General features: G+C 27.2%; 1 protein-coding gene across 1 annotated transcript in view; it reads left to right on the forward strand.

The window, feature by feature from the left end:
• LOC101236860 (selenocysteine insertion sequence-binding protein 2-like) overlaps window positions 1–17,024 on the forward strand; it is a 56,970-nt gene extending 39,946 nt beyond the window's left edge. The window contains exons 10-13 of the mRNA XM_065804053.1: window positions 10,980–11,085; window positions 11,883–11,997; window positions 13,871–14,025; window positions 16,316–17,024. Of these exons, the coding sequence (XP_065660125.1) occupies window positions 10,980–11,085; window positions 11,883–11,997; window positions 13,871–14,025; window positions 16,316–16,765 (826 nt within the window). The 3' untranslated portion in view covers window positions 16,766–17,024. The remainder of the gene's footprint in view (window positions 1–10,979; window positions 11,086–11,882; window positions 11,998–13,870; window positions 14,026–16,315) is intronic.
• Window positions 17,025–17,448: the final 424 nt, after the last annotated feature.

Below are 17,448 nucleotides of genomic sequence, written 5' to 3' on the forward strand. Positions count from 1 at the left end.
ATATATATATATATATATATATATATACTAACTAAACTATATATATATATATATATATATATATATATATATATATATATATATATATATATATATATATATATATATATATATATACTAACTAAACTATATATATATATATATATATATATATATATATATATATATATATATATATATATATATATATATATATATATATATATATATATATATATATATATATATAGTTTTTGAAAACCTCTCAATTTTGAAATTCATAAATTAAGCAAACCTGAATTATTGCATTTGAAACAGCCACTTAAATAAAAATTTTACACTTTCATTAAAAGTAATTAAACTTATCAAATAAAAAACTCCTTTTAAATAAGCTTTACTTATATACAAAATTACCCCACTTCTACCTGTTTACTAAATATATTTCTTGTAGTAAAGGTTAAAAAAAATCTCTCAAGTTATAAACTTTCTACTGGCAAAGAGGGTTTGCAATACCATTATCTGTTAAATCCCAATGTAATGCAAAAAGTTTTAATTAGGTGACATTTCAAAATTATTTGAAGTCTTATCACAGGTTGATTGTTGTGTAATGCCTAAATTGATAAAGCTATGGAATTTTGCAAAGTTTCCCAACCTTGGAAAGTATCAGTTAAAATTAAAATGTTTTTGAATAAAGAATTGTGTTCAAGTTTTTTCAAGAAATTTATGTTGATCATTTTTTTAAATCTTGAGAACAACTTTTCGAGAAAAAAGATAAAAAGCTAACATCAGAGCAAATAAGAATTCCTTGAAGAATTGGTTCAGGACTTTTAGGACATAAAGAGCATCTTCAGATGGTATGGGTTATTGGAGTCGTAGTTTAGATAATACTAAAGAGAAAGATTAATTTTTTAAAGAACTAGTAAAGTGCTTTTGAATATGTAATAGGATCAGGTCTCAATTTAACGGTCGGGCATCAGACATTGTCCGGCTAAAACCTCAGATTATCCGATCAATTTAAAAAGTAATTGAACATTTTGACCGATGGCAATTAAATTCTACAAAATAAAGCATGGACAAGAATAGCAAGCGATCGAACGCTATTGCTGACAACGCAAATGATTTTTTTTGTTTACAACTACTGTTTAGATGTTTTGATGATTTAAACATTTCAGAAATGCGCTGAAAAAAGTATTGTTGAGCTAAGCTTAAACTGAGAAAATAATTGAAAAAAACTATAGAATAAGCAAAACAAAAAAAACAAACTATAGCAAAACAATTCCTTTCAAAAAAAAAAAAAATAGTTTTAAAATAAAACTAAAAAAACTCAAAATTAAAATTACTTTTTGTTACATTTTTAATTGCATTTGAAAAAAATTACTTTAAAACTTATTTTTTTAAAGGTTTTATTAAAGTTATGCAAAACGCTTTTACAAATTACTTCTAATAATTGTTTAATAAATAAACAAATTTTATTTAAATAATGAAAAGTGAAATTAAATTTTTGAAAAAAAAATAATAATATTTTAAAGTCGTATAAACATTTTTTTCAAAAGTTGCAAAAAAAATTGTTTAAAAAAATAACGTAGTCTTTTTAAAATCGTAATTTTTAATCATTTCGTGCTTTAATTAGTAAGTCAAGTTTAAAAAAATAAACTTTTAAACAATTCTTTAAAAATAATTCTTGAAAATAATTTAATTCTTTGAAAAATGGAAACAAAAATAAATAAAGCAATCATGGGAAGATTTAATTAACTTGTTCATAATTAAAAGTAACTTAAAAAAAAAAAAGATTTTTAGAAAGACATCGAAAAATAGTTTCAAATGTTTAACTTTATCATAAAAAATAGATACCTACTAAAACAAATTTAAATATAACATTTAATTTACACTAATTAATTAATAATGCATTTATTTTAAACAATCATTATAAATAATTTTTGATTTTATTTAAAGCCTTCCCGTAAAATAAAAACTTTAAAAAAGATCTATGATTAAAAGTTGTTTGTAATGTAATGATTTCTTTTATTGCATTTAAATTGGTAAAACATCAAAACAGCTGTTGTGAAATTGTAAAGAAAAAAAAAGCTTTGTCAGTTACAACGTGAAAATTTAAGTTTATCTAAAAAATTGAAGTCTATCTAAAAAAACATACAATATTAAATTGAAACTATTTTATTGAAAAACAATAATCTGCGATGAAATATTTTAAATTATAAGGAAAAAAACTACAACTTCGCTAGACTAACATTAATAAACTGAATAACATCACAGATTTCAATTGATTAACTTGATTTCGTAAAATCGTGAAAATTATATTTTAAAAATTTGATCAGACACTGTCCAATCCAAACAAGTTTAGATCAGGCATTCTGTATGGGACTTTATAAAAACTTAAATTGAACCCTGAAGAATAGATGAATTTCTTGAAAAACATTTTAGAGTAAAGTACTTTTGAATGAAACAAAAAGAAGAGCTAATTAAAGATATTCTTTATGTCATGAAAACATCTAAAGTCAAAATGAAGGTTTTTATCTTGATTTGTAAAATGTTTACAAATACTTTAAATCACACAAAAAATTGTGTGTTTAATTAAAAGATTGATTTATTAAAACTTTACTGAAAATAAACAATCACATTTTGTAATGAAATAATATCTATCTGAAACTGGAACTTTGTTTTTGTTTATTTGATGTAGTTTGCACAAAATTTTTTAACTTTTCTACTCATTAGCTAAAAATACAGAAGAAAAAAAAGTTGTTTATATTTATGAATATAGTCACTTCCCACCAAGGCCTGAGTAATGATAGTCATTCTGATCATGATGATGAAGTAGATGTTATCACAATCAATAAAGTAGATGTGATCATGATGATGAAGTAGATGTGAAAATATGAAAAAGAGATCTCTACTGCTTTTTTTTGTTGACATAATTCAATATGGTTTTTTTGTATTAAAATAAAAATTGAAGATTAATGAAAACAAAAATTTATCTGAAATTTAGCCTGAACTCAAATCCTCAGTTGATGTAGCAGCAATTCCCTTGCTGATATACTGAATTGATATAAAGTTCAAATTGTCTAAAATTCTAAGTTGATATACTGAAATCTCCAATATCTATACTTGATTTAACCACACACTTCTTGGATAATTTTTTCAATCATTTTTCAGTATTTTCTTTAAAAGCGTTGCTTTGTATAACAACTTTTAAAAGTCAATTGTCATTTAAAAGTGTATAAGAGTTCTTATAGAAGTCATTTAAAATCAAAATCTGTAATATTTGTGTCGGAGTTGTGCTTTTTAGCATTACAAAATATAAAGCAATCAAAATGTATCAAACTCATTTATTCAAATGCAATAACTCATTTATTCAAATAAGTTGAATAAATTTATTTAAAGCTAAAGTACAAATAGAATTTTAAAGGCTTCCCTGTTGATTAGAGATTTTTCATCTTGATTTATAAAAATTATTTAGTCCATAAATGTTAAATAAAAGCAAGAGCATCGATTTAACTTTCTTTTCAAAGGTGTTTTAAATATTATCTTTAATTGTTAAACATTAACATATTGTGTTAGGTACAATAAAAAAGTTTTTGATTTTAAAATTTTAAAACTGTTTTATAATCTTATCTAATCTTTAAATGAATTTTCTTTATTATAAACAGAACTTATTCAAAGAGTAAATTAAAATGAATTGGATTAAAATAAAATAGAATAATGTAAATTCTTAAGTATTTATATTTATTTATAATTATATATTTTTATAAACCATCATCATCACCAAGTTCTCTAAACCTATCATTCACTAATATTCGTGGTCTTCGAAGTAACTTTTCTTCTGTTGAGTCTTATCTCTTGCAAAGTTCACCAGACCTACTTGCTCTTTGTGAGACTAATTTGAGTTCGGCTGTCTCATCTTGTGATCTTAGTGTTGATGGTTATCTTCCTCTGATTCGTAAAGACTCCAATAGTCACAGGCTTGGCCTGGGCATTTACATTCGTAAGAATTCACCTGTTTGTCGTGAAACTAGGTTTGAATCCACAGACTATTCTTTCATGTGCTTTCGTTTAGCACCACTTCACTCTATTGCCTTTCTCTTTGTTCTATATCGCTCTCCTTCATCTCAAGACTGCACTCTTTTAGATGTTATTTCTGATCATATTGACCAAGCCCTCTCTCTTTATCCATCAGCTAATATAGTTGTTGTCGGTGACTTTAATGCTCACCACTCTGAATGGCTTGGCTCTAGTGTCAGTGATTCTGCAGGCATTAAAGCCCACAACTTTTGCCTTTCTCAATCCCTAACTCAAATAGTCAACTTTCCAACTCGCTTTCCTGACAACCCGAATCATTTACCTTCTCTACTCGACTTATGTCTTGTTTCTGATCCTAGTCAGTGCTCAGTTTCTCCCCATTCACCCTTAGGTTCTTCTGATCACAGTTTGATCTCTCTAAAACTAATATCTCATTCTTCTTCATCACCTGAATCCCCCTATTACCGAACCTCTTTCAACTACAGTAAAGCTGACTGGGATTCTTTCCGTGACTTTCTTCGTGATGGCCCTTGGGTAGAAATCTTTCAACTTCCTGTCGACAAATGTGCTTCTTACATAACTTCGTGGATTCAGGCTGGCATGGAATCTTTTATTCCCTCTCGACGATTCCAGGTCAAGCCTCACTCTCCTCCATGGTTTTCCTCACACTGTGCTGCTGCGATTGCCAATCGAAACCATTACTTCCATATCTATCAGCAAAACAATTCTCCAGAAAACAGACGTCTGTTTATTACTGCTAGAAACAACTGTAAAAAGGTTTTGTCTAACGCCAAAACCCGCTATTCTCAGGTCATGAAATCTCGTATCTCATCTCAAAAATTAGGCTCTCGTGACTTCTGGAGAATCTTTAATAATATCAATAATAAGGGCAAATCTATAATTCCACCTCTCTTGTATGGTTCAGACTTTGTCACCTCACCTAAAGACAAAGCCGAACTGTTTGCTAAAAACTTTTCATCAATATCATCTCTTGATTCCACTAATTGCGTTCTACCTGATATTGCCAACAAACAGGTTGATCCATTGCTTGACATTCATATCACTCCAGCATCTGTATCTAAAGTGATTTCCTACTTAGACTCTTCTACAGCTTGTGGCCCAGACAACATACCTGTTATTGTCTTGCAGAAGTGTTCTCCGGAGCTGTCGTCTATACTCTCAAAACTATTCAACAAGTGCTTATCAGAGTCTTGTTTTCCAGCCTGCTGGAAAGCCGCATCTGTTATCCCTATCTTCAAAAATTCTGGAGAGCGATCCGATTCATCTAACTACCGTCCCATAAGTCTTCTTCCTATCATAAGCAAGGTTTTTGAATCTTTAATTAACAAACACTTAATTTCTCATCTTGAATCTAATAACTTACTTTCTGACCATCAATATGGATTTCGATCTTCTCGTTCTACAGCTGATTTGCTAACAGTAATAACTGACAGGTTTTATTGTGCATTAGATGAAGGTGGAGAGGTTAAGGCCATCGCTCTTGACATTTCAAAAGCGTTTGATAAAGTTTGGCATGCTGGTCTTCTCCATAAGCTTTCTTCTTATGGTGTATCCGGCAACATCTTCAAGATCATTGAATCCTTCCTTTTCAATCGTAGCATAAAAGTTGTCCTCGATGGACAACACTCTTCTTCTTATTCTGTAACTTCAGGGGTTCCTCAAGGTTCTATCCTTGGCCCTATACTCTTTTTAATTTACATTAACGATCTTCCAGATATTCTCACATCTAAGGTGGCATTGTTTGCAGATGATACTACCATTTATTCTTGTCGTGATAAGAAACCAACACCCTCTGATTGCTTGGAGGGGGCATTTGAGCTTGAAAAGGATCTCACTTCCGCTACAGCATGGGGCTCACAGTGGCTGGTGAACTTTAATTCAGATAAAACTCAATTTTTTTCAGCCAATCATTATCGCAATAATTTAGATCTTCCTATATTTATGAACGGTGATGTACTCGATGAGTCACCTACTCTTCATCTTCTAGGATTAACTCTTACTTCCAATCTTTCTTGGAAACCATATATCAAATCGGTTGCAAAATTAGCATCTACTAAGGTTGCATCTCTTTATCGAGCTCGCCACTTTCTTACTCTGGATTCTATTCTCTATCTCTATAAATCTCAAATCCGGCCTTGTATGGAATACTGTTGCCATATCTGGGGCGGATCTTCTAATAATGCCCTTTCTCTTTTAGACAAGGTGCAAAAACACATTGTAAACATAGTTGGACCTGCTCTTGCAGCCAACCTTCAACCGTTATCACATCGTCGTAATGTTGCTTCTCTTTCTCTTTTCTACAAATACTATAATGGACACTGCTCTAAAGAGCTAGCGTCTCTTGTGCCATCTACTAAAATTCATTCTCGTGTTACTCGTCATTCAATTAAGTGTCATCCTTTTTCTGTGACTGTTCCTAAGTGCTCCAAAAACGCTTATTCGTCTAGTTTTTTTCCTCGAACATCAGCTCTTTGGAACTCGCTTCCTTCATCTTGCTTTCCTGATTCATATAATTTGCAATCTTTTAAGTCGTCCGTCAATCGTTATCTTGCTCTACAATCTTCATCTTTTCTCTTACAGTAACTTCCAACTTTAATTAGTGGCTGCTTGCAGCCTTGTTGGAAGCAAAGATGTTTAAAAAAAAAAAAAAAAAAAAAAAAAAAATTTTTACAAGAGATTAATGTGTAAACAATTTTTTTTATTAAAACAAAAACACTAAAAAAAAAAGGTACTTGATATTATAAAAAAAGTGTTTGATTCTTTCATTTGTCAAAAATACTTAACATATAACAATATTGTTTTTTTATTTTATTTGATTCTTGTTGACATAAAAGTAATGTGATATATCATTAATTTTTTTTACTTGTTTGTTGTGAAGTGTTATGGTTGCTCACTGACTTTTTCTTTTCTGACTTTTGACAATAAAATATTGTCAAACAATATAGATATATAAAAAATAAAACTTTAACAATAATGTTTTTAAGTAAATTCACCCAGTCAATTGCTGATTGGATTTCAATTTTTCATGATTTTTGGTTGCTAAATACTAATAGTTAAGAAAAATAATAGTTACCCTAATGCCAACAACAACTCCTTTGCCGTCAATTGTTTCAAAAAATGTCAAAATTATTTTTTGTTAAAATTCTTTTCAAGATACATTATTGTGCTCATTGCAACTTTATTTTTAAACTGAAAAGTAGTGTAATTGCTGAAAATGTAAATTTCCAGTGTTCTATGAAATTGACTGCAATAGCTTATCCAATTTTCCTAGTAATGGGTCTTTGTGTGATCTAGAGAGTCAGATAAAAGTTATTTTTTAGCCAAATTGATGTATGAAAAGAGAAATTTGATTTCGTCCATAGTGCACAGCTTGATGTTCATTTTGATTAAAAGACTTGAAATTCTCAACATTATGATCAGTCGCAACCTTCATAGTGTATTCAAGAAGTCTGTAATAATTGGTTTAAAACATTTAGATTGGTTTTGCCTGATGCTAGCAGGCATTGTTTGTTTCCCTCTTATACCCATAATGTGAATAATTAGTTCTTTATCCTTATTTATAGCTCATTATTCTTTATCTTTATTTTACTTTTTAACTTTTTGATTATTGTGTAACTCTCTTCTGGTTTCTGTTATTTGTCAATTTTTCAAAAGTTTAGTGCTTCATGGAGGGAAAAAAATTTCAGGAAAAACTTTAGGTCCTAGTTGTATTTGTTATTATTAGATAAGGAACTTGAATCTGTCTGTGTGTGCGTGCGTGCATGGGTGTGTATATTTATATATAAACAAAAGCTGCTTATATAATCAACTTTTTTGCTGCTTCAGTTAAATATTAATTATATCATATTATGAATTATTGATTATTGAATGTTTTCATAAAAATATGCCTTCAGAAGTTAAAAAAAGTAAAAAAAAGTTTAAATAAATTTTTCATTTAAAGTCTTTGAAATTTAGTTAGTCCAATTACTTTTGTATATTTTATATAGTTATTATAATTAGTTAGTATATTATAATTAGTTAGTCCAATTACAATTACTTAGTCCAATTACTTTTGAGTCGATCATTTTCATTCTTTAAATAATAAATGTTGAGTAATTACTCCTAAATTTGGAGTATTTGCAGTTTTTTTTTATGGTAAATTTTAAATTCTTTACTCTGATATATTACTTAAATTTGTACCAAATAGCATTTTTATAACAAGAAATTCATATTCTTATACTTAAAAAAAAGGGCAAAAAATCACTCCCTAATGCTTTTTTAACTTTTCTGATGTATGAGTTAGTAAAATTGTAGAATAAAAAATTTAAACAAACAAATTTAATTGATTAAAGTTATTTTAAAAAGTTTGTTAACAAAAAAAAAAGTTTTTTTTATATGTTGATAATAAAATTATTCTGAAAAGACATGAAATTTCAGGAATCAATAAAATAATTGATACTGTAACACTTCCAATTATACGGAAGTGTTCCAGTATCAATTAAATATTTTAACATTGTTTTCCACCTTCCAATTGATACTGGAAGGTGGAAAACAATGTTAAAATATTTCTAAAATAGTAAATTTTAAGCCTAGTGTAGGTAACATTATAAGAAAATATAAAGAAATAAGTACCATCAAAAGTTTGCAATCAAAATTATTTGGAAAGTTGAACAAGGTTTATTTGGAAAGTTCAACAAGGTTAAGGGTTACTTGCACCAAACCAAAAGATTTACAAAGTCATATTATGACTGTAAATCATCAAGCAGTTGGCAATTGCTTGAAAAATCAAGGTTTTGTAGGTAAAGTTGGCCAAAAAGTACTTTCTTTGAGTAAAATGAATCATAAGAAAAGGTTGGCTTCGGCTAAAGTACATTCACACCAGACTCTCGAACAATGGCAACCAGTTTTATGATCAGATAAATAAAAATAAAAAATATGTTACTTTAGTTCTGACGATATCATACGTAAATGGAGTTTAATGAAAAATGGTGAACACTTAAATCCATTTCTATACTTATACCTTACTTCAATCTTTTTTAGTAAGCGGTAGAAAAACTATAAATATTGTCTACCTTTTAAAGTTATGAATAAAAAAGTAATTTATTACATAACTTTAAATTTTAAACGCTTCTGTAGTTGTTGCGCAAACCGCTATTTGGTGATAGAAAATAAAAAGCTGTCAAATCTTTGTTTTGAATTAAATGTTTAATGCTTTATAGCTTCTTCTTGTAAAATTTAAAACTTCTATAAAAAAAACGAGTACAGAATTTAAAAATTTTTCTATACTAAGTTTCTATGAAGTTTTTACAAAATTTTTTTCCAGACCATCTGCAGTTTATTAAGAAACTTGCCCTGTTATTTAATTTTGAAGAAAATAAAAGTTTGAATGTTAAATCTTTTTTCCTATAAAAAAAAAGTTCTTGTTAATGTATGTTATTCACTTAGACTTAACTAATTACCTAAGCACATTAATAACTAAGGTATTTCTATCTTGATGTATGCGCAAAAAATTTTTTCCACTGTTTTGATGTTTATTTCAATTTTAAGCTTATTAAAAACTCTATCCCTTTTGTTTGTTATAGTATATCATATCTTCATATATCAACAATAGAAACGTAAAAATTTTTTAATTTGCAAAATGGAAAAGAAAATGGAAATGATTTAAAATAATTAGTATGCAAGTGACAGGAATTTAAGCACTCACGTTGTGCTTCAGAAGCGTAGCAAGCTAGCCTCTTCGACCACTAAGACACTAAACTGCCAATTTTTAACACTTTGAAAAACAAAAGATGGAATATAACTTTATAAAATGACAAATAAATGCTTTAAATCAAAATTAACGAGTTTTGCCGCGATGCAATTTCTAAGTAAAACATTATAAAAGTAAAAACATCTAAAGAACTTCAAAAATTATTTTTTATTTTAAAAAATTAAAAAAGATTTAAATAAAAAAAAAATTTAGAAAAGCAAGGATTTGAACCACAACATTTCAATTCACAATGCTGCAACCTAACCACTTCAACCTTTTAGGCGTATTATTCAAACAATGTTTCAAAACTATTTAATAAACAAAAGACTTTTTTAAAATGGCAAATGAATGGTATAAATCAAAATTAAGGAAATATTGTTGCAATATAATTTTAAAGTAAAAATAAAACTGTAAAACTTGATATTTGTTTTAAAATTACATAATTTGAAGTTTACATAAGTCAGATATTTGCATACACTTTTGTTCACATTTTCTGATACAAAATGTGCTGTGACTCTTTCTCGCCATTAACTTGGGTGTAATGGCTGCTGTGAGTTCCGTGCAAGCCCAGTGTTCTACTTCTACCACTAGTCTACTAATGCATATTCTAGAACCTTTAAACACAATAGCTTTGTCGTCCAGCCACTTTCTAGGTTTTTTGCATAATCAATTAAAGGGCGAGGCAGCCACTCATTGTGCACTACCTTATCTTGCTCTGGAAAATATAAATGCAGACGAAATGAAGTTTCCCATAACATTTACTATAACACACATAGTTACATACATACACTTGGAAGTTGACTACACTAAGATAGTATAACTTTGAATTTAGTGTATATATATATTCACACATATATACATTTTAAATAAAAAAATTTTTTAGGGGCTGCTGAAGACCCTTAAACATCAAATGTGTCCCTAATATTTAAAAAAAAAAAGCGCTTCAAAAGTATCATATTGGGTCTCAAAAGAAGCAAAATTTTACAAAACATCTAAAAACAATAACAAGAACCATAACAAAATAAAAAAATAAAATTCTTCAGATCGCTGCTAGTTTGTGTCAGCAATTTTTTCGTGACCAAAAATCCAGGTTGATATACTTTTGAAGAATATTCATTTTTTCTGTTACACAACATTGTAATAAATAAAAATAAATATATAAGGAGTTAGCGCTTTTTTTTTTACCATTGTGATTTGAGTACGCTATATATATTTTTAGGTATTGCAATCATCTCCTCAGCGATGAAATCAACAACCTGACACAATCACTATTATTGGATCTAATCAAATATCAAGACAGAGTTTACCATGAGAATCGAACCAAAGTGAATATTTTCTATTATTTGATTTTGATTTTGATTAAATATTTTCGACACTTTTAATTTGTTTCTAAGCAATGATTTGATGTTTCTAAGCAATGATTTTGATTGGATATTTTTTGTGTGTCATATGAACCCTTGTTTCTGGACTATTTCCATTCTTTTAAGATTTACAATACTAATCACATAAGTCAAAGTTGCATTCAGTTTGAGTTTAATAAAGACTAACAAATATCCACATTTATGGAACCAATATTCAACCCTTGTTTTAGAGAGTTGCAACTTAGTTTTCATTCTTTTAACAAATCTCTTAAAACAGCAACAATATTATTCTAATAAGTAAGACAGGTTCCAGGTTATACCAAGGAATCTTGGTTTTGGATTTTTTCTTTGGTTTCTGGTTTCTATGGTATTTGATTTCTTCACTTTTTTATTATTATTTATATTAAGCTTCCGGAAATTGCAACATGTTTTATTTTAGAGATAAATTCTGTAAAACTAATTCTGACTAAACATGGCATCTCATGTTTGGCTTGGTGAGTTGATTTTTTAGACAATAAACATATTGTTGAATTTTAAGTTAATACTAGATCAAAAATTGAAAACATTTTTACAAGCATTTGAATTTAGATTTATTCCCTTACTCTTCTAATAAAATAAATCAAACAAAAACTCTAACATCTAACAAAGTCTTAATCTCTGATCATTAAAATGGTATTATATACATTGATTATATTTATGGTGTTTTTCGTTAAATTATAAGTATTTATATATTTAGTTATTACTTTTCTGCTTCCTCTTAGTTCAAACAAAAGAGACGGTATGTGCTGGGTCTTAGAGAAGTTCTCAAACATTTAAAAGTGAAAAAATTGAAAGCTATTATTGTTGCACCAAACATCGAAAGAATTTCTTGTGAAGGTTTTGTTTTTTTTGTTTTTTTTATAATTCTTGTTTTTTTTTAATTTTTAATTTTTACTTCTTTTCTATTAATTAACAAATATTAGGTGTAAAAATATAGTTAAAATAAAATGAATGATTACATTTTTCTGGTGACAAAATATGATAGTTTCGCCATCGTTATTTTGTTTCTTAAGCTATCTTTAAGAAGATATTTCTTTAATTATTTTTGTTTTTAGTTAAGAAATAATTTGTAAGGCAGTAAAAGTTTAGTGTTTAATCAAAAAACTTCGTGTTTGAACAGAAAAATGAAATTAGAAAATTGTGCTAATAGATGTTTCAATATAAAGCTTGATTTTTAATAGAAAGTTAGATGTTCGGATAGATATTATTTCCATAGTATTTCCATAGAAAGTTTAATATAAAGCTTAGCATTTCCATAGAAAGCTTGAATTGAATAAATGTTTGTGCATTTAAATTTTTAATAGATGCAATAAATTTTTCTTGGTAAAATATTACAAAAAATTTATAACAGATTTTTTAGCAGCTCTGTTAGTTATTTTAACGTTGTTGGTGGGAACAGTAACCAGAGACTATCTAGTTAAACACTGTTTCCTTAATGGTGAAACACTGTTTCCATGGTGCTCTGTTATATAATCATTAAGGTCTTATATTTAAAAAAATTTTAAATATGAAATTATTTCTTATAGAGGTTTCTTTTTTAGATTTCTGTAACATTCAAACAGGTCTTAGAGGAAATTAATTTTCTGACAACCAGTCATACTACAATCATACTATTCAATGATTGTAGTATGACATATACAATCATACTATTCAATGATTGTATCCACTCTCATTTTGGATGTTTTAAAGTATCATAATGTAGTGAGAACGAAAGAAGAAATTTATATCTAGTTAGTTTTTATAATTACAGTTGAACTTGTGTAATTTGAATTCTGAAGGGGTCCAATCCAAAGTATGTTGAATTGCAAGACTTTTTGAATAATAGGAGTTGAATCCAAAATATTTAACTCTGAAGAGACCAAAGAATTTGTTTGATTTAAATAGGAGTTCAATCCAAAATATTTAACTCTGAAGAGACCAAAGAATTTGTTTGATTTAAATAGGAGTTCAATCCAAAATATTTAACTCTGAAGAGACCAAAGAATTTGTTTGATTTAAATAGGAGTTCAATCCAAAATATTTAACTCTGAAGAGACCAAAGAATTTGTTTGATTTAAATGATTTTTTGAATTACAGGAGTTTTAATTACAAGAGTTCATCTGTATATTCTGTTTGGGGGTAAATAAAATATCTAGCAATAGTTCATTCTGTTTGTGGGTAAATTAAATATCTAGCGATAGTTCATTCTGTTTGTGGGTAAATTAAATATCGAGCGATTTGGCTACATTTACAACTAGTATGCTTTAACAAATTTCAAATAACAAGTTTTAAAATTTTTTAATGATATCTAATATTTGTAAAAGATATTTTGAAGAAGTTAAAAAAGTTTAAACTTGAATTATGCAGAGCTATGTTATACGTATATTCCGTTAATATTTCTCTGTAAAGTCTTCTGTTTTTTAATATTTATCCCAGATTTTTTTTTATTGTAAAAACGATCTTTCGAAAAAGTAATGCAAAATTACAAAACATGTCAAGATTAAAAAATATCGTGTTGTTTTTAAAAATACTTAGACAATTTTATGGTATAAGTTTATATATATATATATATATATATATATATATATATATATATATATATATATATATATATATATATATATATATATATATGTATATATATATATATATATATATATATATATATATATATATATATATATATATATATATATATATATATATATTTATATATATATATTCCTTTTAGGTGGAATTGACGACTACTTAACAAACATCTTAAGTCTGTGTAATGAAGATAGCATTCCAGTCATCTTTGCAATGAACAGACATACTTTAGGTAAAACCATGAAAAAGAATGCTCCTGCAAGTGTTGTCGGTATTTTTAGCTATGATGGCGCTCAGGTTAGTTTCTTTAAATTTTTACAAATCATGTGGCAGTGTTTAGGGTTTGTTTCGTAAAACTTTTTCCATAATCTTTTCTTTAATTTCGTTGCTTTTTCTTTGCTAATTTTTTAAAAATACTTTAGATCAATCAATATGTATTTATTTTTACAAATTTACACATACAATATATATATATATATATATATATATATATATATATATATATATATATATATATATATATATATATATATATATATATATATATATATATATACACACACACACACACACACATACATACAAAAATAAATGACAATTTAATTTTTTTATGTTCTATTTAATAGTTAGATATATTTAAAAAATAAGAATAGTGTTGTAATAATGTTGCAGAAAAAGAATTTCAAGTGTTGTTTACACGTAACCTCTTTTAGTTTATATGCGTTTGCGTTTTGACTTGTTTACAAATCTTTTTACTTAAGTTCTGTTTTAACTCTCCTAAAGTTTTAATTGATTTTTATTGTTTTTCTTACATTTATCTATCATATAATCTATCGTTTTTACATTTTTCTATCGTGTTTTTGTTTTTCTAAAGCTCTTCCGCAATTTATTCAAACTTTTTTTATTTCTTATTATAGTCTATGTTCAAGTAAATTTTTTTTTTAGTAATTTTTGAAATAATAAAGTTCTTTGTTTCCGCTTTTTTATAATTCATTGGTACTAATTTTTGTTTTTATAATTCTTTGATAACTAATTCTTTATTTTTACCAAATAGTTTTGGTGAAATATTTAAATAATGAAATACTGATAAAGTAACAATAACTTAATGCTTAATAACTTAAACTTGTAATGGTTTAGTAGTTTACTTTTTTTTCATATATAAAGAATAGGTTTATTATATTGAATATTTAAAAAAAAAGAAAAAAAAAAAGAAACAAAACCGGAGGAAGTCGGCTTGCAACTATCTTACGACATTCATAACCAAGACCGGCACTATAGAGGGGGATCTTTTTTGATTCAGTCGGCAAAATAAGACTTTGGATATGTACCTCTAATCGGCAAACTGGGGAAAAGAATTCCTAGATAGATAAGCTTGTGACTACTCGTAACAATAATTACAGCGATTGTTGTTGTTGTTGATGTTATTATTTACTATCATTATTATTATTACTGTTGTTCTTCTTCTTATTATTGTTATTTATTCTACAACATAATATTTAATTTACATATAATATAAACCATTTTTAATTATTCAGTCACAATCGATAATGAATACTAACTAGATGCAACGGATGATAGTATTGCAACACACCAGAAAGATTAACACATGTAAAAAAATTTTTATAATATAGTATAAAATACGGTGTTAACACAACATGTTAATAACCACTTGATGCATACTTAATTTCTTACATTAAATCCATAAAAAATTCTATATGTAACAGTACTCTCTGGTTAAAATCTAAATATATATATTGTAGATTCTCAAACTACAATGCTAGCTTATTGTTTTATTTTTAAGATTTACATTTATATATAATATAATTTTTATATTATAACAACCTACAATAGATTTATATATAATTTATTTATAGTAACAATCTGCAGTAGCTTTTTATTTATACTTACCCAACTTTTTTTATTTTTCGCTTGTGGTTTTAACTTCTTTAATCAACTATTCTGATAGCTATAAAGCTGCAATAACTATCGAATAGACATATATAGCTATCGAATCAACATATATAACTATCAAATAGACATATATAACTATCGCATAGACATATATAACTATCGAATAGACATATAACTATCGAATAGACATATATAACTATCGAATAGATATATATATATAACTATCGAATAGACATATAACTATCGCATAGGCATATATAGCTATCGAATAGACATATATAACTATCAAATAGATATATATAACTATTGAATAGACATATAACTATCGAATAGACATATAACTATCAAATAGACATATATAACTATCGAATAGACACAGGCTTGTAGTTGGCTACAAAGCTAAGATAAATAGCTTTCGACATATTGTAATATCGTTAGCTATAAAGCTGCGAAATGTACCTACCAACTCTTAAATATGTTATAATCAACACTAAAAATTATTTTTTTAAAAAGATAAAATATGAAATCTAGCAATCATGTGAGAAGAAAAAAATTGCCTAAAATTTTCCTTCAAATTTTTTGCTAGTTGCCGACTTCCCAACGGGAAGTTTATTATGTCAGAAATCCTTTTTTTTATAAAAGGTAAGTTGATCCTCTCAAGTATTTTTTTTTTAAGGATAAGTTTAAAGAACTCATGCTACTTGTCGAAAAAGCTCGCATGGATTATAAAAACAAAGTGAAGCTAACAACTCAGCAATTTATTACAAATGACTTTATATCGAAAGAAGTTGAAAGAAATGAGAACAAAACTCATGATAAAACTGAAGTTAAATCTGGACGACACCGACAACTCAACCCTCACCGCAATGAACAAACGTATTTTATTTACCCCTCTGCTCGCCTTTATCAAGGTCATCAAGGATATCGTCCAATAAAAAATAACTACAATAGTTACACGCCTGGTCAAACAAACTATTATTACCATTCACCGCCCCCCTCTGTCATTCATTCATCCATTCATTATAATCGTTCTTTGCATAATGTTGAATCGCATATGAATCCTTCTTTACAAATAACTGAAGCAGAATATCTAAAAAAGCAGATTTTAGAAAAATTTTATTCTTAATTGCTGTTTTAAATGAATTTTTTAAAAAAGTTACCTTTTATCATTATGTCCTATATGATATATTGATGATAGCTTTGTATAACCCAGATGTGTAATGATTTTGAGAATATAGCTGAATAAAACTTCTTCGTTTAAAAAAGTGTCAATTTCAAAAGTTTTTTCAAAAGAAACGAAAAGAAGCTGAGTTGATTGATTTCAATGCTGTGTATTTATTATTATGTGTATATATATATAATATATTTTTTTTTGCAGTTGTTTTTATTACCGATGTTTTTCATTTTTTAATGAAATGATGTCATTTATTTCATTAGCTGTAATTTGTATTTACGGAGTTTTAAATGACGCGGTAGGGATATTGGAAATTGATATTTTTTGACGTATTTTTGTTTTTGTTTATATGCATTGTTTGGAAAATAACAATTGAATCAGGGGTGTCTTCTTATTAAGTTCTATTGAGTAAAATAGGTAGGGGCCCAAATAATATGCTAGGCGTAAGATAAATAATCAGCGTTACCTTAGATGTGCGAATTTTTTAAACTATGATTATGTCGGAGAAATTCTTATCATGCATTCATATAAGAAGTTTTTGGATAAAATGTGTGTACCTAAAGCATTTTTCTCCGGAAAACGGTTTAACAACGTATCAACACAACCATCAAGAGCTGCAAAAACTATGGTAAGGC

This window comes from Hydra vulgaris, chromosome 08 (assembly GCF_038396675.1).
Source record: "Hydra vulgaris chromosome 08, alternate assembly HydraT2T_AEP".
NCBI classification, from domain to species: Eukaryota; Metazoa; Cnidaria; class Hydrozoa; order Anthoathecata; family Hydridae; genus Hydra; species Hydra vulgaris.